The following is a 26199-nucleotide window of genomic DNA, read 5'->3' as shown; positions in this document are numbered from 1 at the left end:
TTAGTGTAAAACATATGCCTAGGTTCTTTTTCCCAACATTCTCATTGTGTTTTATGTCTTACATTACATATTTTTAGTCTGCTTTGCAAGACTAAAAAGATTATTTAAAATAATTTAATACAAACAGTTTATCGAATTCCATTGCAGGCAGTGAATCTAGATTGTACAGCTGAAAGAGGGGGGTGGTGAGTCTAGATGTTGGAGCTGAAAGAGGGAGGTGGCGAGTCTAGATGGCGGGGCTGAAAGAGGGAGGTGGCGAGTCTAGATGTTGGAGCTGAAAGAGGGAGGTGGCGAGTCTAGATGTTGGAGCTGAAAGAGGGAGGTGGCGAGTCTAGATGTTGGAGCTGAAAGAGGGAGGTGGCGAGTCTAGATGGTGGGGCTGAAAGAGGGAGGTGGCGAGTCTAGATGGTGGGGCTGAAAGAGGGAGGTAGCGAGTCTAGATGTTGGAGCTGAAAGAGGGTGGTGGCGAGTCTAGATGTTGGAGCTGAAAGAGGGAGGTGGCGAGTCTAGATGGTGGGGCTGAAAGAGGGAGGTGGCGAGTCTAGATGTTGGAGCTGAAAGAGGGAGGTGGCGAGTCTAGATGTTGGAGCTGAAAGAGGGAGGTGGCGAGTCTAGATGTTGGAGCTGAAAGAGGGAGGTGGCGAGTCTAGATGGTGGGGCTGAAAGAGGGAGGTGGCGAGTCTAGATGTTGGAGCTGAAAGAGGGAGGTGGCGAGTCTAGATGGTGGGGCTGAAAGAGGGAGGTGGCGAGTCTAGATGTTGGAGCTGAAAGAGGGAGGTGGCGAGTCTAGATGTTGGAGCTGAAAGAGGGAGGTGGCGAGTCTAGATGGTGGGGCTGAAAGAGGGAGGTGGCGAGTCTAGATGTTGGAGCTGAAAGAGGGAGGTGGCGAGTCTAGATGTTGGAGCTGAAAGAGGGTGGTGGCGAGTCTAGATGTTGGAGCTGAAAGAGGGTGGTGGCGAGTCTAGATGTTGGAGCTGAAAGAGGGAGGTGGCGAGTCTAGATGTTGGAGCTGAAAGAGGGAGGTGGCGAGTCTAGATGTTGGAGCTGAAAGAGGGAGGTGGCGAGTCTAGATGTTGGAGCTGAAAGAGGGAGGTGGCGAGTCTAGATGGTGGGGCTGAAAGAGGGAGGTGGCGAGTCTAGATGTTGGAGCTGAAAGAGGGAGGTGGCGAGTCTAGATGTTGGAGCTGAAAGAGGGAGGTGGCGAGTCTAGATGTTGGAGCTGAAAGAGGGAGGTGGCGAGTCTAGATGTTGGAGCTGAAAGAGGGAGGTGGCGAGTCTAGATGTTGGAGCTGAAAGAGGGAGGTGGCGAGTCTAGATGGTGGGGCTGAAAGAGGGAGGTGGCGAGTCTAGATGTTGGAGCTGAAAGAGGAAGGTGGCGAGTCTAGATGTTGGGCTGAAAGAGGGAGGTGGCGAGTCTAGATGTTGGAGCTGAAAGAGGGAGGTGGCGAGTCTAGATGGTGGGGCTGAAAGAGGGAGGTGGCGAGTCTAGATGGCGTGGCTGAAAGAGGGAGGTGGCGAGTCTAGATGTTGGAGCTGAAAGAGGGAGGTGGCGAGTCTAGATGTTGGAGCTGAAAGAGGGAGGTGGCGAGTCTAGATGGTGGGGCTGAAAGAGGGAGGTGGCGAGTCTAGATGTTGGAGCTGAAAGAGGGAGGTGGCGAGTCTAGATGGTGGGGCTGAAAGAGGGAGGTGGCGAGTCTAGATGGTGGGGCTGAAAGAGGGAGGTGGCGAGTCTAGATGTTGGAGCTGAAAGAGGAAGGTGGCGAGTCTAGATGTTGGAGCTGAAAGAGGGAGGTGGCGAGTCTAGATGTTGGAGCTGAAAGAGGGAGGTGGCGAGTCTAGATGTTGGAGCTGAAAGAGGGAGGTGGCGAGTCTAGATGTTGGAGCTGAAAGAGGGAGGTGGCGAGTCTAGATGGTGGGGCTGAAAGAGGGAGGTGGCGAGTCTAGATGTTGGAGCTGAAAGAGGGAGGTGGCGAGTCTAGATGTTGGAGCTGAAAGAGGGAGGTGGCGAGTCTAGATGTTGGAGCTGAAAGAGGGAGGTGGCGAGTCTAGATGTTGGAGCTGAAAGAGGGAGGTGGCGAGTCTAGATGGTGGGGCTGAAAGAGGGAGGTGGCGAGTCTAGATGTTGGAGCTGAAAGAGGGAGGTGGCGAGTCTAGATGTTGGAGCTGAAAGAGGGAGGTGGCGAGTCTAGATGTTGGAGCTGAAAGAGGGAGGTGGCGAGTCTAGATGTTGGAGCTGAAAGAGGGAGGTGGCGAGTCTAGATGTTGGAGCTGAAAGAGGGAGGTGGCGAGTCTAGATGTTGGAGCTGAAAGAGGGAGGTGGCGAGTCTAGATGTTGGAGCTGAAAGAGGGAGGTGGCGAGTCTAGATGGTGGGGCTGAAATAGGGAGGTGGCGAGTCTAGATGTTGGAGCTGAAAGAGGGAGGTGGCGAGTCTAGATGTTGGAGCTGAAAGAGGGAGGTGGCGAGTCTAGATGTTGGAGCTGAAAGAGGGAGGTGGCGAGTCTAGATGTTGGAGCTGAAAGAGGGAGGTGGCGAGTCTAGATGGTGGGGCTGAAAGAGGGAGGTGGCGAGTCTAGATGTTGGAGCTGAAAGAGGGAGGTGGCGAGTCTAGATGTTGGAGCTGAAAGAGGGAGGTGGCGAGTCTAGATGTTGGAGCTGAAAGAGGGAGGTGGCGAGTCTAGATGTTGGAGCTGAAAGAGGGAGGTGGCGAGTCTAGATGGTGGGGCTGAAAGAGGGAGGTGGCGAGTCTAGATGTTGGAGCTGAAAGAGGGAGGTGGCGAGTCTAGATGGTGGAGCTGAAAGAGGGAGGTGGCGAGTCTAGATGTTGGAGCTGAAAGAGGGAGGTGGCGAGTCTAGATGTTGGAGCTGAAAGAGGGAGGTGGCGAGTCTAGATGTTGGAGCTGAAAGAGGGAGGTGGCGAGTCTAGATGGTGGGGCTGAAAGAGGGAGGTGGCGAGTCTAGATGTTGGAGCTGAAAGAGGGAGGTGGCGAGTCTAGATGTTGGAGCTGAAAGAGGGAGGTGGCGAGTCTAGATGTTGGAGCTGAAAGAGGGAGGTGGCGAGTCTAGATGTTGGAGCTGAAAGAGGGAGGTGGCGAGTCTAGATGGTGGGGCTGAAAGAGGGAGGTGGCGAGTCTAGATGTTGGAGCTGAAAGAGGGAGGTGGCGAGTCTAGATGTTGGAGCTGAAAGAGGGAGGTGGCGAGTCTAGATGGTGGGGCTGAAAGAGGGAGGTGGCGAGTCTAGATGTTGGAGCTGAAAGAGGGAGGTGGCGAGTCTAGATGTTGGAGCTGAAAGAGGGAGGTGGCGAGTCTAGATGTTGGAGCTGAAAGAGGGAGGTGGCGAGTCTAGATGTTGGAGCTGAAAGAGGGAGGTGGCGAGTCTAGATGTTGGAGCTGAAAGAGGGAGGTGGCGAGTCTAGATGTTGGAGCTGAAAGAGGGAGGTGGCGAGTCTAGATGTTGGAGCTGAAAGAGGGAGGTGGCGAGTCTAGATGGTGGGGCTGAAAGAGGGAGGTGGCGAGTCTAGATGTTGGAGCTGAAAGAGGGAGGTGGCGAGTCTAGATGGTGGAGCTGAAAGAGGGAGGTGGCGAGTCTAGATGTTGGAGCTGAAAGAGGGAGGTGGCGAGTCTAGATGTTGGAGCTGAAAGAGGGAGGTGGCGAGTCTAGATGTTGGAGCTGAAAGAGGGAGGTGGCGAGTCTAGATGGTGGGGCTGAAAGAGGGAGGTGGCGAGTCTAGATGTTGGAGCTGAAAGAGGGAGGTGGCGAGTCTAGATGTTGGAGCTGAAAGAGGGAGGTGGCGAGTCTAGATGTTGGAGCTGAAAGAGGGAGGTGGCGAGTCTAGATGTTGGAGCTGAAAGAGGGAGGTGGCGAGTCTAGATGGTGGGGCTGAAAGAGGGAGGTGGCGAGTCTAGATGTTGGAGCTGAAAGAGGGAGGTGGCGAGTCTAGATGGTGGAGCTGAAAGAGGGAGCTCATAGAGTTTTGTTCCTCAGGGGGCTGTTGAATTCAGCTTTATAATTTTGAACTTGTTAATATTATTCTTAAATGTAACATTTTGTGTGAATTATTACTACACCATATATGAATTAGTAGTCTGCATAATATTAGATAGTCTGCAAAATATATTTTCTCTCTCTCTCTCTCTCTCGGTGTCTGCATGTTTGATTGGTGTGCGTAAGTATTAATAGCTTATTTGATTTCAAGTAATAAGTAAAGATTACTGAGGAAAACATAACTAGGACTCTTGTAAATAAATATTAAGTATACTTATAAGCATTACTTAAATACAATTTACAAACAAAGGATGAGTAAAATTTACTTGTACCTATGCTTGGGAATTTCTAGTTAAAACGACTAATAATTGTGTTTAGCCTTAACTTTTCTGATATATTTACTCACATTTTCTGTGTGAAAAATCTTTCCTAGCTTCTTCCAAGTAAATTTCACTCCAATTTTTTTCAGTAGATTATACGCCGTTCTTCACAGGGAATTTAACACAAAACCACTTCCATGTCAGGAATTGCCTTGAAGGGAAAGCTTGTGTAAGCTCAGTCATCTGTGCACGATTCAAAAACTGCTCCAGTATCTTTACAGACTTCTGAGCAGGGCTTTTGAAAAGGAAAACTGTGAGAAGAGTGTCAAATGGTGGACATGACAACATGAGGAAGGCTTTCATAATCATCATTTCCATTCAAAGGTTGTCATTTTAATAAAACAGAGTTACAACTCTGGACAGATTACAGCTTTTACTCATTTATAGATGAAAGGGTGTGACATAAGAATAATAGTTGACATTTACATTAAAACAGAAATCTATTTTATCAAGACATACTTAAAGCACAAAGGCAGAAAGGCAGAAAACGCTTTGACGCTTTGTATGGGAGAAGTCGAATAAGCTTTGAATAGAAAAGATTTTGCTCTGCCTGGCTGCTAAGGCATTGTGAGGATAAAGATATTGGGTAGTTGCTACAGAACTAATAAAACGCCACTAATGTGTTTTGACCAAACCAGAGACTACAAGGCCTAAAGGCATTCTGGGTAAACTGGTTATCCTGATGACATCAGAATAAAAGGGGGTCCAAACTGTAAACAAGCTTGAGTCCCCATGGGGAGCCAAAGTGTTCTGGAGTCTGGCCTTTTTCCACTTTAGTAATGTGAAAATAATCATCATGGCTGCAGTACACACACACAAAAGACACTGCGGTTACGACTGTCTGAACGACACAAGAAAGAAATACATTATCAGACAGCTGGACTTCATATGGACTGTGGACAAAACATAGTCCTAAACTCACAACACAGAGAGGATCTGTTCATCTGGAGAACGCCTTAAATGACATTGATCTAAATGATGTTCCTAAGAAGAGCTGGCACTCTGTGTAATTGCTGGTGGCGTGAAATTGTGTGTTAAAGTTGTTTACTCAAGATCAAGGCTGAATAGAGTTGTTTATCTTTCTCCGTGAGAAAACTGCAGGTGCGTCCCAATATGCATAACAACAAAGCTCTATACATGCGGTTTCGTAGTATGGGTGTGCTGATATAGACTTTTTAGTCGATAGAGATTTAAACAACAGGAGAAACGACGTGCAACTCAATTCCCACAATGAATGAATTCATTGTTGCTTTTTGTATCTTTGTTTCATACTATGCCTCAAAATATCAATATGGCGATGAGCTCCTGACAATGCGCGCATCGAAACATTTGCCTCCGTATCGATTCTGCAGCACTTTTGAAATTAGTCCATTATTATGCTAAAATATTGCCAGAAGAGTGACAGTAAATGTGCGTGTTATAGAAAGTAAAGAGCAACAACCTGCTTAAATCTTTCGCCACCTTTACATTTATAATATTATGTCTAGAAATACGTCATCTATTTCAATTCAACACATTTCTTATTTAATTCAGTCTATTTACTCTGACGGCATGTCTATGCATATATTCATATGTATTCATTACACATATAGTCTATTTGTAAAACACATGCACACATATGATGTAGAAATAAGGCTCTCTGTATAACGACTTGATCTTTTGCAACTTTTCACTTATTCTCAAAACTACTTTACGCATATTGCTTTTGTCAGATTCAAGGCCATTGCACACCGAGTTCGAAATTTGCATCCTCACGTTTACACACTGCCTCCGATACATAAAAAAATTCAGACTGGGTTCAATTTCCTGCGGTTTTCGCATCCGTAGCAAGCATTTTGAGAGACGCTTCGACAATTCAGAGACAACGTACAAACGAGCGCCAACTATGGAAAAATGCGTACGAACATTTCTGACTGTATGTGCAAAGACTGATAAGTAGTTATGAATGGCAGTTTTCTGCAAGTATATTTTGCTCTGAATCTGTCGTACGATAAATTTAATGAAAAAATTTAACTGTATCAGGATGCGTATCGTAGCGTAAAGTTGTTGGCGATACACAGCCCTACAATGCCTAGGGTTTCAAATTAATAAAAAATTATGTAGCTTATCAATGTTATGTAAATGTAAATAGGATTGAAAATTCACATTGACGATGCCCTTCATTCATTCATACTGGATGTAACAATATCAAAATCTCACTGTACCGTAATATCTCGGTATAATGCTAGCGGTACGATATTTATAGCAATATTTTAAATGACAAATGATGACTTGGAAACACTACGACGGCTGCCAGAATGGCCAATTACGCAAGGGGACCCGCGGTGTATGTAGATCAAAATAGCTCATTCTAAGGTAATGAAAACATAACGCTTCGTTGTATAAGCTCATTATACACATCTGAAGACATTGGTATGTGTATTATATTGCATTTCCATCAACAGATCTACCCAAAAAATACACACTGGACATTTAAGCGCATATGTATCATCATAATACATGCAATAATCCTGCGCAGTTAAATGATGAAAGCACTAGTTATGTGAACTGCCAAGTACACTAAACTGTGTGGGAATGTGCGTTTCACAGTTGTCATAGCACTGTGATTTAACTGCTGTTCCACTGACTACAATTGAAACCTGAGGAATACAATCACATTGTAAGTCAATGTCATAACAGATGAACATTACATGTTAGATGGTAATACCGTGGTACTGTGATTACCCTATCATTTTCATTTGCCATGTATTTACAGTGTGCTTCAAAAGTATGTCAATGACCTTGATGGTACTTTATCATGGGTTTTTTTTTTGTGCAGCTATACCTAAACGTACTGCAGTATAACCACGTTAAAGAATGAGATAATAAACGACTAAATGACTATCATTACATCAGAATTACAATTTTCTCAGAGGTATTATCATGGCACTTTTATTGCTGCCACAAAGCCCTCTTAAAGTGATACTTCACCCAATTAGATCTTGCTCCCCATTGACTCCCATAGTAGAAAAAAGGACTTGATCATTTTTGTTAGGGCTGTGCGATATTGCTAAATAATGCCACGTGCGATACGATATCTCTTTTTCAAAAATCTTTATAAATTGTATTTAAATATATTAAAAAAATTATACAACCAACATACATTTCACATTATTTTCGCGAAAAGACTTTTGAAAGTGAACATCCATGTTTTGTAAACAAACAAAAATATATTGTTGATTGACCTAAGTCAGAGCACGCGCACGCATATCCCAACTAACATCCGCGTGCCAAAAAAAGTGCCATACTATCCACATCGACCTAAAACTTTGACCATGCATAACTTTTTATTTAAATAGCTCATTTATCGCAAACCATCGATATATGCGCATGTGCGGTATTTCGGTAATTTCGATATATCGCACAGCCCTAATTTTTGTTTGTTCTGTTGAACACAAAAGAAGATATTTTGAAGAATGTAGGACACCAGTTCTGTGGCACTTTTGACATTGTTATTATTGCTACTATGGGAGTCAAGATCTGTCTGGTTATAAGGATTCTTCCAAACATCTTTCTCTGTGTTCATCAGAACTAAGACATTTATAAACATTTGGACCAACTCGAAGATGAGTAATGGATGACAGAAGTTTCATTTTGGGGTGAAGTATCCCTTTAAAGTGTAAACTCATTTAAGCATTTCTAGCGAATCTTCATTCGCTGTTTTTATGAATGTTAACCCCGACTGTACTACAGTTTATTCGAGTATTTTGTAGTTAAACACAAATTCTCCATTGTGTCACTATAGCTTAAGAATGCATTAACAATCAATCCGACACAAACATCTGCTACAGTAACACATTTTGCTGAAGGTGTTCAGACGCCAGGATCTCACCGTTTCCGAGCTCACGGATGATCTGAGTTTCTCTTCCGCGGGGATGTGGTCGGGAATGATCTTCACGTTCCTCTCGGGTACCGGCGGGGGTGTTGGAGAGTCTCTCGGCTCGCCGTTTCCCATCATCTCCTCGTGAATCTCGGGCTCATCAAACTCGGGCACCGGAACACCTTCCGTGACAAACTCCTTCACGCACTTCAAGCCGTATTTCTTCAGCAGCTGATCCGCGTCCGCATCCACCACTATGAGCTCCAGGTTACCGGCGGCCGCGCGTATTCGTGCCACGACCTGCTGGTGGTTTTCGGTCTCCACGCGCTCTCCGTTGACGAACACGAGCCTGTCGCCCGCGCGCAGACCGGACAGCTCGGCGGGGGAATCGGGCTCGACCAGACGGATGAACTGGCCAACTTTGCCCTTTTCCCCGTGCAGGTGGAAGCCGTAGCCGTTCTCGCCCTTCTCCAGGACACACAGTCTGGGTCGCGGAGTCTGACCGAACATCGCGCGCGTTTGATTTAAAGAGACGGAAATCTGATCGACGAATAAACTTTCACTCAGATGCTCACGGATGAAGCATGTTAGCCCGCACAGCTTCGGCGACAGAAGTGGGTCTGTGGGTGTTTTAGCGTGGAGCGAAAGTTCTGGTGTTTGTTCAGCGAGTCGCACATCAACATCGTCCGGGATGATCCCGCCCACAGAGGAGTGACTCCTCCTCTCACGGTTCAAGTTCAGCAGCTGCACCCCATCATTCCATCTCGTCCACTTTCGCTTTGCGTGTTTTGTTTGTGTGCGATTTCCACTTCTGCTATTCACGGCACGCTTAGGAGATGGTTGTTCACGGGTAGCGTTAGTTTTTCGGAGAAATACAAATCTGACACCGATTACTCACCGCCATATCGTTCCACACCCTCCAAAAGACTGTGTTTATCTTCGGAACACAAGTAACGGTATTAAGGATGAAATCCGAGAGGTTCTGTCATCTTACACAACTTTTTCTGCGCAAAAAACGACTTTATTCAACTGTTTCTGTTCTGTCACGTGTGCAGAAGCGCAACACTACGCATGCGTGTGGCGCTGATGACCCAGGGACCGGCGTTCAACATCAGCACCACGCATTAAACAAACTGACGTAAACATTATGTGTGCGTCAATTAAAGGGATACTTCACCCACATATGACAGTTCTGTCAGGAATTACTCACTCTCTGACCTGGCTGTAAACATTTCTTTGTTCGGTTGAACACAGAGAAAGATGTTTGGACGAATGCTTACCAGACACTTCTTGGAAAGAACTGTTTGCAGTATTTTGTTTTCAACAGAATAAAAATAAAAATGATAAAATATTTTTTCTTACTATGGTAGCCCCGACAGCACGCATCCATTTGGCTTACGTCTATTTGACGTCTACATTTACATCTGCAAGACATCTACAACACACAGTTTCCTCGTCTGCAAGTCTGAGAGACGTCTGCTGTCAGACGTCATATAGACCTCCAGAAGATGTCTGTACGATGTTTATGATTTGGAATGGATGTAAAGCTGCTCTTTCTGAGATGTTTAGCAGATGTTTTTACGCAGCAGATGTTTCCGGATCTTTAGCAGACGCATTACAGACGTATGGGAGACTTATTGCAGAAGAGCAAACTGTGCAGACATCAAATGGACGTAAGACAGATGGATTGTGCCATCTGGGGATGGGGTCCACAGAATTGTTTAGTTACAAGCATCCTTCCAAATATCTTTCATCAGAACAAAGAAAGAGAGTGTAAATGATGACAGAATGTTTATTTTTTTGGGTGAACTGTTCCTTTAAGTGAATTGGGCGGTGTTAGTTGAGCCACGCCTTTACACGAGAGGTCAAATAAGTACTGGAAGGGAAAGTAGAAATATGTTAAGTTGTGTGTGTGAATTTTGCAGTGAAATGTAAACGCACACTGAATTCAATTGAATATTGTTGTTATGTATAAAAGTGAAAACATTGAGTTTAATGTCTACATTTCTCTCTGTAACTTCAATTCTGTACCAGTTTAGTTACATTTACACATAGTTAATAGTTAAACAACCTTTTTTCACATTGATTTTTTACACAACTCTCCGGTCACACTTTATTTTAAGGTCCAATTCTTGCTATTAACAAACCATTAAATACGACTTTTGTTATCAGACTTGACTTTGAGCATCCGAAGATCGTCCGGATGGATGCGGGCGGGCGCGATTCCTCCATTTTCACATTTCTGCACCGAGATCTGTGACGGTTATATTCATTTAAACATCAATATGAACTTTTCTTTGCTGTATAGAGACATTGCATCCTTTTTTTTTGTTATTTTGACCCGTTTCAATTCTCTGCAAATGAGAAACAAATATGAATTGGAAAATTGGGAGAAATTTTTTCAGTAATTCACAGAATGAATGAACTTAACATAATCGTCTAACTATAAATAGGTAAGTAAAAAAATCATTTTGAGGCTGTATATATATATATATATTTGTTATCCAAAGATTATTATTTTATACCACATGTTGGGTAGACATAGCACAATCCCAAACTCAGTTTTTGAGGGCCTTTTATATGACAGGGTTGTTAAATGTTGTAATTGGTTGAGCTATTTACGTTTTTTTTGCCCAAACTATGTTTAAATATCTATATAATATACACTGTTAAACTTTGCTGTAGTTTTGCCAGTAATCAAGATTAAATGTACAATTTTGTTTTAAACATAAACTTTAATAGTTCTTATATGTTCCTTCACAAACAAGATTTAGAATCTTAGGTCACTTTTCTTGTTTTGAATCATCATTTATTTTTACTAAAAAACAAGACAAAAATGTTTGCTGCTTTAATGCCAGTAATGAGACCGGTCTCTTCTTGCTCATTTTTTATCTCAAAAGTCAAAGTTTTAATTTTGGTTAAAGTAAAGTTGAACTCAAATTGAAACCAGTAAAAGGAAAGTCGTGAAATCTAAAGTAAGCTTGGCAAACCTGCTGCAAAATACCATGTTACAGTGTATGTTTCTTTTAAACATTTTTATTTGTTTACACTTTCTCAACATTTGTTATGAGTCTAGTGTTTTATTATTAGCCATTATACCTGGCGCTAAAAATCAATGAAATAGTCTACACTTATTCTGGATATATACAAACAAATATGAGGTGCATTCAAGTCACAGGTGTCATGATGTGAAAAGGCAAACACAGTCAATAGCAGTTCACAGGACGATATCCCATCAAGATCAAATACATTTACATTTATTCATTAATGAAGAAACGTACAAGGAGTAAAATACAGATAAGCATCTTATCATTCAAATACAATTCCAACTCAGTCACGTCTACTGAAAGTTATCTACTCCGCTTGCAACTACAGGGCAAATATAGATCTGAAAAGTAAGGCAACAATTAAATTGTTTAGCTTGTATTTTAAAAGTAATTCGCAGTGTGTAATACTGCCACCCTGTGGCTTTTAAAGTTGAACAATTGAAACCAAAAAGCTCTCCATTACAAAAAGCTGTATTATGTCATGACAATAGATCTCTCCATTGCACTTTGTCATGTCAAACGTAAAGCATTTGGATGAAGCAACGCAATTAAAGCATTATTTTCCTTTTTCACGTAGGTAGCAGATTCATATACTTCATGATGGCTGCTGATGGCAAGAAGTATGACTCTGTAACATGCTTGTACTTATGCAAAGCCAAAAACAAAACAACATTGAGTTCGATTCAGGCCTGAGCAGGTCAGGCTGTGCTTTGATTGTTTTCAAGTCAATATATACTGATTGTAAACATACATTTAACCATACGCGGACATTTCGACATCTCTACAGACACAAGCTCACTGCCCACAAAGAGCACATTTGCGTGGCATATAACTGCTTTAATAGTAACATTTATACTTTATGCAGATAAGAGACCAAAATCATAGGAAAAGCCTGTTCATCACATTAAACAAACAAACAGGCACTCCTGCATACACCTGGATAAATACACATCGCCTCCATAAACTCTTATTACCGTCATGTACCTTCAGAAGTATTTGGCTGTATATTCCTTAACAGCAAAAAGGGATTTAGGGGAGTGGATACATCGAAACAATGCACATTCACACACATCGTTCTATACAAATATCCCTCTTCGGATACGGATGTGAAGATGCTGAGGGACGTCACATGAGGCCGCTGCAGCAGCTGGACTTCTGCTTCTCTGACTCGATGTAATCGTGGATCTTGAACTTGGGTTCGTGGGGCTGCTGGGCACTTCTCTGCTTTAGTTCTCTGCACGGATCAAATCGCACATGAATTCATGATCACAACTAGAAAACGAATATACACACAGGTGGACCAACACGCTATTTGATTTTGGACTATGATGAAGCACAAACCATGAATATGAGCACTGGTAAGAGTGATTCTTTCCATTTTTGTTTCGTCTTGGTCTCAGATTAGGCCTCGGGATTTTGTTTCAAGACTGATCACAGGGCCACACCCACTTTGCACTTTTGTATATGTTAATGTGATTGGATGTAATACATAACCCAAGATTTATCAATTAAGATGGCTGTAAAGAGTTCGAAAACAGTTCCTACAAATAAAATTCACATCTGCAATGATTTTTTATTATTGTTTTTTTAGGGTTAGAGATCAGATGAAGTTTGGTCTCGGTGGTGTTGGTTTTGACTACAACACTACTGACCTGTAGTAATACAGTAATACTTAAGTTTCTTACCTTGCTATGGCATGGAAAGCTAGTTCCACATTGACACCAGTCTTGGCACTCGTCTCCATGAAAGGAACTCCATATTGCTTTATCCGAGAAAAATAAGATCGGTGTAAGTAAATGCTATAAAATGCACAGATGGAAAAAAGTGTTGAGTATATACCTTAGCCAACTTCTGCCCTTCCTCGTGTGTGATGACCCTCTCTGCAGCCATGTCTGACTATTGAAATACAAAATATAAACCACGTTACATCTGTAAATAAACCTAGACAATTCACTTAAAGTAATACTTCACCCAAAAATTTAAATTCTGTCATCATTTATAACTTATAACCAGACAGATCTTGCCCCCCATTGACTCCCATAGTAGGAAAAACGACAATGGTAGTCAAAAGTGCCCCAAAAACTGTTCCTTTAATGTGTGTGTGCTGTATTTGCGTGCTTTATGGGTTTAATCTTTCCATTAGGTGGCACTATGTAACCCAGTGCCAAACTCAAGCATGGCATGACTGCACATAGACAGCTGAAAAAAGAAAAACCAAAGGCGTATGATTATCTGCCTGAAATGCATTACTTGACTAATATGCTAATTAATACATAAAAGGTAGCGAAGCAACCAAGAAAATTTCTAGCCATGTGTGAGTGTGCACGCGCATGCATTTGTACAGTATTTGTACCTCCAAAGGGGGGCTGCTCATGTCTTTCTTTTCTCTCCTTTCAGGAAGTCCCACTTACCTTGTTGCCAAGCAACATGATGACCACATCCTTCTGTGCATACTCATAGATTTCAGTCAGCCAGGCCTGCATAGCGATACACATGCAAAAAGAACCACACACTTCAGTGGACTGGAAAGACCCACGCTTACGGTACACTGTCACTAGCTTATAACAGCGTGGAATGAGAATATCAGCTGTTGAGCTGTTGAGAATATCAGCTAACGTATACAATACGTTATAAATTACTAGGTGCATACGTTCAATTCACATTTTTAGGATTGGAAATCATATTAGCAACTTTTTAATACAAAAATTAAAATGCATTATAATTTTCACATTACAATCCAGCAAATAAGTTGAGTTTATTACTATCTGCAACACAAATATTGATATTACTTGGTACTTATCACAACATATGGATTTGAGATTAAAATATTTAAATTATTATTTTATTACATAAAACATTTAGGGCCGAAGTAGCACTGGTAATATAACCGGGAAGAGTGGCCAGTGGTTATTGAGAAACATCAGACGACCAATCAGAACCGAGTTCTTCAGAAAGCCGTGTAATAATGAAACGTTCGCTCTGAAAGTGATCGTGTCTGACTTACTCTGATGTTGTCAAAAGACGACTTTCTTGTGATGTCATACAGCAGCAGCAGAGCTGTGATGGAAATAACAGCAGGTTCAAATCATGGTTCAGACTTTACAGTATTAGCACACAAACTTACAGGTGCTACTGTAAAATAGCATCATTTTCTTATGCTATTTTATATTAGGAATATAAATGTTAACAATATAAAATAAAATATTAACAGTTTGTTGTATGTTTGTCAACAGCCCATGTGCTCATTTTACATTCACTGTATACTGTCATCATACCGTGTTTCGTGATGTTTATAACATTTAATACACATACCAAACTCAAAATTTTCATTGGATGAAAAGTCTGGCCTGTGTGAAGTGAAACAGTGTGGAAAACATTGAGATGATGTTTAACTATGTTTTTAGATCTTCCGATAACAATGTCCACTTGGTTACCATTTGCACAACAAACACTGGTTTGATAAGCCACTTCAAGACTGTACTGCATGTCAAAACAGAACAATTCTGATATGTGTGTGACAATATATTTACCCTGAGCGTCTCTGTAGTACGCATGAGTGACGCTGCGGAATCTCTCCTGACCCGCCGTGTCCCAAATCTGTAAATATAAACCAGAGTAATAGTGATGCATGTCTTATCAAACGTTCGTAAGGGCTCAAAACAATTATTAAAATGCGAGATGTGTTCTCTAAAACGTGCTTACGTACTTGGAGTTTGACCTTCATGTTATCCACAGTGACCACTTTATTCTACAGACAACATGAAAAAACAGCTGCCATTACACACACAGAAACCACAGCACACAGTTTATTTTCGCCACATGTTCAGGAAGACAAACACAATGACCGGGTTCGTTATTAAAGGAAACAAACTAACCAAACAATTTATCTACTACTAAAGTGAGATCTCTAAATGTGCTATTTGCTTTTGTGTCAGCCTCTCAGCTTTGACTTAATTATATAGTGAAGATGAAATAACAGAGCAGCTCTCGGCTTAATTCCCTGTTGACGTCAGCCGTTACTTCCTTTGTGAACGAAATGGTTTAAAATCGCACCTTCTGCACTGAGAGAAGACACAACGACTTATCGGACGATTTCATCCGGCAAATGGCGTATGATGAGTAATTATCACCAGCATCCATCCACAGACAATCCCATACAGCCACGCATGACAGAAGTGATCGAGTACAAGTCAGAAAATAAAAAACAATACATTTCGAAGTGTGTCATGCTTCAAATCCATTCTTGTATCCTAAATATACAGATGCTTAAAAGGGGTCCATTGCTTTCTTACCGTCTAGTTGTCTGTAAAGCTTTTTTCTCCACTATCGCCCTTCGTGATATACTATACTGTAGCATATTATAGGATTTTCTTTAGTAAACTGTAGTTAATCACAATATACTGTAGTATATAGAATGCAATAATTACAGTACGGCAGTATTCTTTATTATGAACTTAGTAAATTGATCAACTGTAGAAAATACTGTAGTTACCTCTAAAATACACTATATAGCACTAAAAGTGGTTCTTGGCTTGTAATCGTAGGGGAACCACTGTAATTTTACATGCATGCATTTGCCAGACGAAAAGAGACGTACATTGCATTGTACTATACATTATATCCGTATATGTGCAATCCCCTGGGATCAAACCTATGACCTTGGCGTTGCTAGTGCCATGCTCTAACAACTTAGCTCCAGCAATGTAGCTTAAAGTGCTATATTGAACCAAATGTTGGTGCTTCAGTGGTTCTACAGGGGTGCTCCGCTTCCATATCAATTCTGGACATTCTGAAGGAATTCAAACAGCTTTGAAATGACATCATGGTAAGTAAATTATTTCAAGTGAATGAATTTCCATTTGTGAGTAAACTAATCCTATTTGGGATATGAAACGTCTGCAGGATATTTGTCGAACTATTCTCCTGGTTGACAATTGACTAATAGAATACGCTGAATTACCTGCTCAACACACCTCCAGGAAGTTCCACTGGGGGAAAAATGAAATCTGAGCACAGCAAAGAACATTAACCGCTTCAATAAGCACATCGTCGTCTTCTTCAATCTGTTCGGTTTTATCACTCTGGCTTCCACAGAAAACCTCCCATTTCTTTTCTTTGAAAGAACTGCTTTTAAGCACACTCAGATTTCTTATTGTTTCCCCCCCCATGGGCAAAACTGACAAACATGCACTGTTGTCCCTAGCTGGAGAAAAGATGATGAATTCCACCAACAAAACACACTGATGATTAAGAGTGGGACCGTTGTTTTTCAGAATTGCTTCAAGTTTATGGCAGACTGCTTTGTTAAACGTTGTTATTTTTCCACCAACGCTGATGGATCACATTACAGAAATACTGTCAGTCTGCTGTCGCTTATTAACTAGGGATCTTTTGTTTCGTGTGATGAGAGAGAAATCCTGGGTCTGTCAAATAATGAATGGAAAACGGACAACACAATCTTTTTATTTCGATATCTCCGCTGGTTGAACGCCAACATACCATCATAGTCCAATCTGTGATCATACAACTCTTATGAGCCACTTCTTCTTTTGGTCAAAAACATAAACCTCTTAAAATATCAGTTTGAGAATATGTACAAATTAGGTTCAAATATACTGCCAAACTGGTATTAAAATCAAGAATTTCCTTTCATCTCGGCCCGATGATGATGTCTTTTTGGAGGCAAAACTCGGAAGAATATTAGCATTTTAGCACTTCCATTTATGTTTTGTTGTATGACATAAAACACTATATAAATGTAGGATATTTATCAACCTCATCAAGCTTATTTTTAGTATTCCAAAACTAAAACTATTCCTGTTATGTGAAACCAAAATATGCACCCAAATGTTATTTGAACAACTAAATAAACAATAAATAGCAGTAGAAAGAATTAAGAGGCAATAAAATGTTTGACATGAAAATAATGAAACTAACATATTAATATTACATAGCAATATAAAAATAAACAAAACAAATTGACAAAAGCACTAAAATAGCTTAAACTGAGGTAAAACAAAAAATTATGCTTCTAATATTCTTATACTTCTTCAAAATATTAAGGAGTACATATAACGAGATCATGTAAATGACATTTCACGCAGTTTGCAGTCTGCCAAGTTGTAAAGCCGAAGGTGAATGAACAAAGGTATTGGCTTGGAAAAAAGGGAGTCGACTCTGAATCACGCAAACGAGTCATGCCCTTGTCCGATTCGCAAACCACAACAGATTTACGTCACTACATATACTCCCCACCTACGTTTTGCTAGGACCGCCCGCCATTGGTAGACCAATCACAGGCTAGACCATCTGACAAATCAGAGACAAATCAGATTAGAGTAGGTTGGCGGAGAGGAGGGGATTAGACGGATGATTCGCCGTACAATTAATTTGAGAGTCAGTCAATATGTAAGGGTAAAGATAACCGCCTATTATAACAAAATAGTAGTGTTCTTATAGTAGCTGTTGGACACTCCATAAACCAAAATAAGACCTTAAAAATCAAGCAATATTTACTCTTAAGACTACAAGCTAGAAATTGTAATTTCAAATTGATTCCGACTACTTTCGATTCCTAGCCTGGCAATTCCAAATTGGAATCGATTTTCAATTCCCAAACCCTGATCCTAACTTGTGTTGATGCGACGTCCTGGGTTATGCCATGGTCACACTAGACGTTCACTCGAACGGTGCGGCAAACATGGACAGTCCTCCATCTTTTAAATACCGTAGTACCGAGAGGACACATTGTGATGTTTTGATCTTCTATTTGTCTCACGCCTTCACGTAATGTAAATTCGCAGGTTTGATTTCCCCAAACTTGAACATTGCTACATAGCGAAATGCAAAAATCTTTGGACGCCCTTGCGTTTCCGGTCTGATGCATTCGAAGTCAATGGAATGAAAAATCTAGCGTGACGGTGGCTTAAGCCTACAAAAATATTTATCTCTGCGACACTATATACATCTTAAAGTTACTCAATCAGCAAGACCCTTTGATGGAGATTTCCCGTTAAATCACCCCTTTGTGAAGAGCATACATCTTTAAAAGGGCTCTGTGCATCCAGCAGAAATTCTCCATAGCCATCAATTAGTTGTAATAGCTTTCCATTTCTCTGGCATCAGACCTGCTCGGCTCTGCTCTGCCTCCCACATATCCTCATGCTGAGCAAGTGCTACAAGGAAGAGCCCGAAATAGATTTAGCCACTGTGCCATTCAAAAAATGATAATACCAGCGGCGAAACGCTTCGCTGTTTGCCTGAAGCGCCGAAGATAAGATGTTTCATTTCAAACTAATTTTGGACGTTGTTGGCAGCCAATCAAAGCATGCGAGGGTTTTAGGGGGTCTTGGAGTCGCTGAAGACACCTTCGTTCGCTAGATTTTAAAGTTGGATATTGGTTTGCGTAACCTTCACACAACATGCAAAGATTTCGAAATGGACTGTTTTCAAGGCCTTCTGAACAAAACCTACGGCAGACGCCAAAAAAGCTATTTGTGGAGTATGAAAAACTTCACAATACCAAAATACAATTTAACAAAATGTTAAATGTTCTTGAATGTTAAATCTGCTAAATGAATAAATAAGTGTAAATGTTAACAAAGCAATCTGTAAATATTTTTGCTAATACATATAAATTATATTATTGCTTTTGTTCTAAATATCCATCTATTTATTTTTTTATTTTATTTTGAATTTTCTTGTTCTATTTTACCTTTTTTTTTCTTTATTAATTATACTTTATTTTGTTATATTTATATATATTTTCTTGTTTTATTTAAAAAATATATTATTTGTTTAATTTATTTTATTTTATGATTTATTATTTGACAATTTTATTTGATGTGCAATTTACATTGTATGAATCCATAAGAATCTTGTCACCTTGTAAAACAGTTATGAATTCCCATGAAATCCGGCTGGTTCATACATGCACATCTTACACCACTGACCGTCGCTCGTGCATTACTTGAAGTGGATAAAGTAATATCATTTGCAATGATGAATAATGCAAATCTATTTTTTGAGGCTTAACTGTAGCTCATAAGGTTATGGGTTCAATTCCAATAAATTGAGAAAATATCAAACGGGCATGCACTATGATTTAAAGAAGAAATTACACCGAGTTCACTTTGAATGAAAGCGTCTTTACAGCAAAACTGCTCATCAAGTGATTTCATGGCTCTCATACTGTATATGCAAATTAAACGAAGCAAGTTGTCTTTCATTTGCTAACCAGAGGTGTCAGATGCAGCTCGAGACCCAGAGTGCCGCGGGGCGACGTGTTAATCATTTAGCCAGACTGAAACGTGAATGAGCATCAGATCGCTCGGTTTCATCGCAACACTCCAAGACATGTGAGGTGGCACAAAGACTTCACAGTCATCTGTCAGAGAGACTGCTGGATCACACCAACACCACTTCAGAAAACCACACAGATTCACTCTGATACACTGCAATGAAACATGAATACAGTGAAATACACACAATAGAGCATATCATATTTTCCCTATGTTATACAATTATTTTAATTCCCTCTGGGGTCTAATAATCTTGGTCAAGTTTATATTAGCGGGGTTTTACGATTCCTGTTTTTGACGCTCACAAATAAAAACTTTTTTTTTTATTGCTGGGTCTTGAAAGCGTCTATGTAATGGCCCTCTTAACATGGAAATGAGCAACAGCACGTACTTACAGACGTGTGTTTGCTGTCAATGTCTTAACTGTCGCATCCTTCAACAAGGTTAAACTGATCAGTGACCTTGTTCAAAATAAACTGGGCTCGTATTGGTGGTATATGCACTAAAACAGTAAAACCTGATGTTCCCTTTTAGAAGTTGGAGAGATTCTTTCGTTCCCAAAATGAACTTTGTTTTTACTATCATTTTGATTGATTGTGCAATTTAAAGCACAATTCTTACATTTAGGGTCGTCAACGTTAACGTTAAAAATCGTTCAAATCGCCCTTTAGAATTTTTTACGAGATAACTTGTGCTTTTTTGTTTCAGGTTAACGCGTTGAAAAGCGATTTGAACGATTTTGAATGTTAACGTTGACAGCCCTAAATGCAACAGTCATGTTTTAAATTGAATAAACAATTTAAATGATAGTTGTATAATCAAAATCGTTGAAGTCGCGCTGAAGAATTTTGGACGCGTTAACCTGAAAAAATGTATCGCATGATGTCTGGCTCAGCTCATCAGTGATTGGTTGACAACAGTTCAAATTAACTGGCTTTGTAAATCAGTGGGAGGGGCTCATTATACAACAGACAGAACGGCGTAAATGAAACAGCGTTTTTTACGCCGTCATATGACAAGACAGCGGCGCAGAAAGCGACGCTTTTCGGGCACCTTAAAACGCTTGATTTAGGGATTTATTTGAATAATGACTGTTGGTGCTGACATTTCAAGTCTCATATAAGATAACATGAAAGCATAATATAAACTTATTGAAGTCATAAGCGTCAGATATTATATTGAGGGCGATTATTTATGTGATTTAAACTGAGATATAGCTTCATCAAAGTGCTGGCTCACCCTAAAGTCTATGCCCACTGTTGCAATGAAGTTGCCTCCCAGAAAGGCACCATCTTTAAACTGCACCAGGACGCAGGTCTTCCCCACCGCAGAGTCGCCCAGCAGCATCACCTATGTCAAGGTTAGAGAAACATTTTATATGCACATCCTGGTTTTGTTAAATCTGGAACTCTTCACCAACACTATGTCAAAGTCAACATGAAACAGCATTTGCTGCCTATTATGATTATGCAAATATGTTTCATTAATGAAAAACACAACATTCAACATGAAAAATGGGACTTTGACGAATTGCACCGAGAATTGAATTGGATGGTTAAAAGTATTCAATTCTGATTTTATGTTGACTTTTAAGGCACCCAGTTGCTTAAGGGCGAAACTGTAAATGGAAGAAAACTCGAATTGTGTCCTGTTTTGCTCGGTTGTGTTAAGCGTTGCATAACAGTCTTTGACAAATATAGCTGATGTACTGTTCCTCAATTCTTTTTATTTTGTGTAGCACTGTTCATCTCTATGCATGTGTCTCACTAAGAAAGGCACAGCCGAGTCAAGTGTGCTTCTCTGAAAGGTTTGTTTCTCAAGGGATCATTCTGGATTCCCAGAGGTTTGATATTACTTTATTCCTCCAGAGTACAGCAATACGTCTACTCCAGCCCTCCCTGAGTCAATATTTATCCATCGTGAGGAAAAATCTATCTACTTTTCATATTAGTCAAATAGCACTACGGTCTTTCACCCTGTCATGCAAGTTGCCAGAAGAGGAAATACATTCATTCAAAACATATGTTGGGTCACAGGACTGATCTGGGGGAGAAAAACAAAGCTAATGCAAATAACAAAACGCAACCAAGCATAAAATCCAACAACTAACTAAAACAGATTCTGCATTCAGGATATCAAAAGACAAGTATGAACTTGCATCAGATGCTTTCCAGCTAAATTCTTGTGTTTTGATGTGAATTTTAAAAAGTTGCCGACATAACTCTCAATGTTTGTTCTCGTTCCAATGCTGTGGTTTATATTTATTTACCAAATAGATAATCTTCCCATTCAGCATAATGTTGTTGGATCTATGCAGCTCGATGTCACTTTACTTACATCTGTTTGATGTTTTCATGGCATTTTATTACTTTTATATGACATTGCTGGTCCATTGTTGAGTTAAAACCAGCTGAGAACCACGGCTTTATTGAATGCATAATTAGAAATCATTTCATTAATAATTTCATTATCTCTTATACAGCCTACAAACGTGATGTAATATTTGTGGGCACTTCAAGCAAAGCCTGACAGTTGCGTGCCTTTGCATTTCTTAAAAAGTGATTTCTCACGCGCACGCCAGGAGTGCCAACTAATACACAAACAACATCGAAAACAAACATATTAATAATAACAACAACAACGACGATAAAAGACAATGCACACCTTGAAGGCGATATCGAAATACTCATTGACCGAGGCGCATCGCTCCAGCACGTTTCTCGACGTCCCGTTTTTAAACCCATTCTCCGTCAATGTTGCTTTTTTGATGGACATCGCGGAAACAAATAACGACTCTCGCTTTCGATATTCTTCTCAAGACCGTGTCACGAATCACATAGTGCATTTAAAAGTTCATCAGATGCTGGCGGAGGAAGAGGAGGAGAAGATCCGTATGCATGAAGAAAAAGACAAGAGCGTCTATCCGCAAAGCGACCTCATCCTCAATAACGCGCTCAGACGCGAATTATGATCTGATCATCCGGTCGCGCGGAGAAACATGTCGCTTCGCATAAACACATGAAGCGACAAAGCAACAGGCAGCCAGGCACACCACAGGTGGCAGATCAGATCTGATCGGTCTGATTGAGAGGAGGAGACCTAGAAATGACGCTCATGAGCGCGACGCGGTTCCGCTGAACGCGCCCATTAGCAGAGATGTAAAGATGTTCGCACCGCGCGCGCATTAAACGATGATGAGCGCTCGAGTTGGGTGGCAAACACTATACACGGATACCCGGTCTCACAGACAAGGCTTAAGGCTCGTCCCAAACTAAAATGAATGTTTGAGCCGTATTAACTGAAAATAACCCGACATATTGTTTTGTCTAAAGATGCGCACCAGTAATGTTCCTGTCTTAGTCATTATTGTTAAAGGGACTTAAATATCCCAATTTAACTAAGGCATTGTCCTGGCTTAAGCTAAATATGTGAGACTGGGCCATGAAGTTGTAATTCTCCAGAGGACCTTGACGGCTCATTAAACCGAATGTTTTATTTGAAATCTTAGGATATTTTCTCGCTTTTTTAGAGGCATTGGATGGATATAAAATATATAATGGTTTACATCTAATCATTGAATGTATGAGTATCGGTAAAACACATCAAATCTGTCAAAGCGCTCTCCATATAAAAACAGTTCAATGAATCTTCTTGCTCGTAACCACAAACGATTGTGATTGGTCCATCCTGCGACCAGCGTTGAGAAAAGTAGGCTACCACTGACCTCGTGTCATATTGCTTAAAAACTATTTTACATGTGTAGCGATACAGAATATAACTTTAAAACCTATGTTCCAATATCGGTTATTTATTATTCGGATGTGTCATAACCGACCAATGAAAGTCCGTAGTTAGTCGAGCCCACATTATCATCCGCATCTTCCGTTCGAGCTGTTCTGACACATGATCAGGAATCGCGTGTGCATTATAGACGGGGCGTGCATCCCAATGCGAAAACGAACCGTGATTTTACTACAGTCACCTCATTTATTTAAGCTATGACATTTGTAGTAAAACCATAGCAACTACACATTTACCTTCGTCTCACTGAACCGTTCAATACAAATTAAAGGAAACATTTAGAGAAGAAAATGATTATAGATATTTCTGAAGTGCAGTGATGTTATTTATTGGTAAGCTATGATAAGCGGTCTGTTAGAAAGTGTTATGCCGAAGACCATATTAAGAGTGTCGACGCATACAAACACACGAAATTGCTACAAAATGACCGCGAGTGTGTTTAGTGCGACCTCTACCGACCATCATTGGCTCCCAGATTATTCTCACGCTACACCTGGAACCAAACAGTCTATTAATAATTACTTTGTTGTGTGGCCTGTAGCTTTCCCCCTGTAAAAACTTCAGGAAACCATAAGGTCTATTAAGCTGGTTATTTTGCATAACAACCAAATCATGTTTTGATCTGGCTTTGTATATTTATTTGTACCCATGTTCTGATGCATAGGCAAATGCTTCCATGTATGTAAAAAACTCTAAAACCAAGTCGTGACCATTAAAAAAGCCCTTTCAGGAGTCTCAGACGAAGTGTCCTTACTTTACTTTGTCACTCCTTACTCCTGTTATACACCTGAAAGTGTTTCTCATAAAGATACACATGTAAAAAAAAAAACAAACACGGATGAGCCAGACAGATCTCAATGTAATTATAATCAGAGCCTGTGATAAAATCATCATAATCACATTATTATAATCAGACGCTGTGTGTTGAGAAAGCCCAGCGCCTCTCCGCAGGCACTTATGCACAAATGTAAAATCACGTGAAAGATATGAAAGGTGTTGTACCCAAGATGACCCCTAATTAAGCAAGCATTTTTGTTGTATTTTTAATATCAAATACATGCTGAATAAATTCAATTTAGATATTTAGTCAGATGGAAACATTGGACGGACAAGTCAAGTTGTAGAATAAAAGATCTGAAAAGTAAACCGAAATTACAAAACTTGCAAATGATGTCAAAGACGATCACTAGCCTATTTAAACTGAAGTGTTTTTCTCTTTTAGAGATGATTATGAATAATAAACAGGTTTAAATATATTTTCTAATTCATTGTGGAATTTGAATTCCAATATATCTATTCTTACCCATCAGCTCTTAATAGTAACTTTCTTTTTATGATATTGCAGATAACAATGAAGCAGATAAACATGCTCTTTCAGACAAATTTGCCAGCATCATCAGTCTAATTATTTATGATACACTATAGAATAAATGGAAGATTTGGTCCCGTCTATTATATTAAGACAAGAGAAGAGAGCAGTGTGGTCATCATTGATCTGTTTACACCCGGATTGAACTTCTGAGAGACTCACCGTGAAGCCAATGCCGACAGTAGCGGTGAAGGTTCCCGAGATGAATTTTCTAAACTTAACTAACAGAGACGTCTTCCCCACTCCAGCTAGTTTGATCTGCAGCAGACAACAGAGATATCATGGAAGATAAATCCCAATAGACTCCAAAAGCTGGTTGTGCAAAATATTTAAATATGGGGCACCAAGTTGCATTTGTTTCAAAGAGAAATAACACAAACGTTTCTTAAATCAACCATTTTTAGGTCCACATAGTTTTGAGCAATAAAATGGAAAGGTACATGAAACATACAAATAAAGTCGTATTTGTGTACTTAATGGACATGTCAATATTTCATAACACAAATTCAAATTGGGCCACGGTTATAGTCTTGTTTTGCCTTTTGTCGTCATATCAAAATGATGTGCATTTCTGGGATTACATGCGTTCACAACTCATTTTGTTCTGTTGAAAATACAATGTGAACCACGTACACACACGGAGACAAAGGACGAACCCAATGCAATAACTGAGCGTAATAAAATTGTTCATTTCTTCATCGCTGCATCTTAAGATGCTCATAGCATGATGGCTGTCGTGCAGCTGAACTGTGATGAATAAATCACATGAGCTGTGAGGCTGCAGCGACCATCACAGTTGTAAAAACAGATTAGTCACTATCACATGGACACCTGCTATTTGTTTCAAGTGTTTCGGGGGCAGAAAGGAGCTCTCCATCCATCCACTCTCACATCTCTGACACAGAGATCAATCAAATGGATGTTACTAATTGTGTTTGCCAGGGCAACCAGCACTATTACAGTTTTTTTTACGTTTTATAGACAGCTTTAACCGTTTTTAGTAAATCCCTATCAACCAGAAGATGCTTGATCATATAAATCACACAAACTCTTTAGTCCTGGTAACCTATCAGAACAACACCATGGCAACATGGTGCAAACACACGGAACAACACCTTAGAAACCATCTCGAACACCCTAGCAACCATCCAAATCCCTCTAGACCACTAACATCCGCTGTCACAAACACACCGCCTCCTATCAACGTCTCACACTTACGGCCCCTTCTAAGCATCACACAGGGCAGCGTGACATCTCCGTGGGCGTCATCCAGTACTGGTTGCCATGGTAATCACATCCGCCTCGAGTTTGGCCAGAGGCTGCAAAAGCAAATCGATCGCATCTATCACCTGTAGAGCAGATGTGAGTTTGTGCTCGGGTTTAACGTCTCACAATGTTTCTGTGTGTTTTAATGAAATCCAGGAGCTGTCTCATCCCTGTAGAGATGAGAGCATCAGGTT

At 40.6% G+C, this 26199-nt stretch overlaps 2 protein-coding genes across 3 annotated transcripts in view; both read right to left on the bottom strand.

Annotated features, from left to right (window-relative positions):
* The window catches only part of nherf1b (NHERF family PDZ scaffold protein 1b), a 30876-nt gene extending 21518 nt beyond the window's left edge, over nt 1-9358 (bottom strand). The window contains exon 1 of one of the 2 annotated variants that reach the window (XM_079457112.1): nt 8235-9358. In XM_079457112.1, coding sequence (XP_079313238.1) covers nt 8235-8732 — 498 coding nt within the window. In that variant the 5' untranslated portion in view covers nt 8733-9358. The remainder of the gene's footprint in view (nt 1-8234) is intronic. The other variant, XM_079457113.1, reaches the window with a different exon arrangement.
* Nucleotides 9359-10946: 1588 nt separating this feature from the next.
* LOC306894204 (ras-related protein Rab-37) lies at nt 10947-22706 on the bottom strand. The gene is made up of 9 exons (XM_079456544.1): nt 22234-22706; nt 20809-20919; nt 14976-15017; nt 14800-14866; nt 14274-14326; nt 13681-13746; nt 13109-13165; nt 12955-13031; nt 10947-12503 (listed from the first exon to the last, which is right to left on the bottom strand). The coding sequence occupies exons 1-9, from the start codon at nt 22342-22344 to the stop codon at nt 12395-12397; spliced, it is 693 nt and encodes a 230-aa protein (XP_079312670.1). The 5' UTR covers nt 22345-22706; the 3' UTR covers nt 10947-12394.
* Nucleotides 22707-26199: the final 3493 nt, after the last annotated feature.

This window comes from Barbatula barbatula (assembly GCF_947034865.1).
Source record: "Barbatula barbatula genome assembly, chromosome: 5".
Lineage (NCBI taxonomy): Eukaryota > Metazoa > Chordata > Actinopteri > Cypriniformes > Nemacheilidae > Barbatula > Barbatula barbatula.
This window is presented reverse-complemented; position numbering and strand designations above follow the sequence as displayed.

Coding starts and splice junctions, on each gene's coding strand:
- LOC306894204 (XM_079456544.1), bottom strand. CDS start 22,344: ATGTCCATCAAAAAAGCAACATTGACGGAGAATGGGTTTAAAAACGGG. Junction 15,018..20,808: donor CAGTGGGCATAGACTTTAGG/GTGAGCCAGCAC, acceptor TGTTGTCTGTAG/AATAAAGTGGTCACTGTGGA. Junction 13,747..14,273: donor CGTCTTTTGACAACATCAGA/GTAAGTCAGACA, acceptor ATCGCTATGCAG/GCCTGGCTGACTGAAATCTA.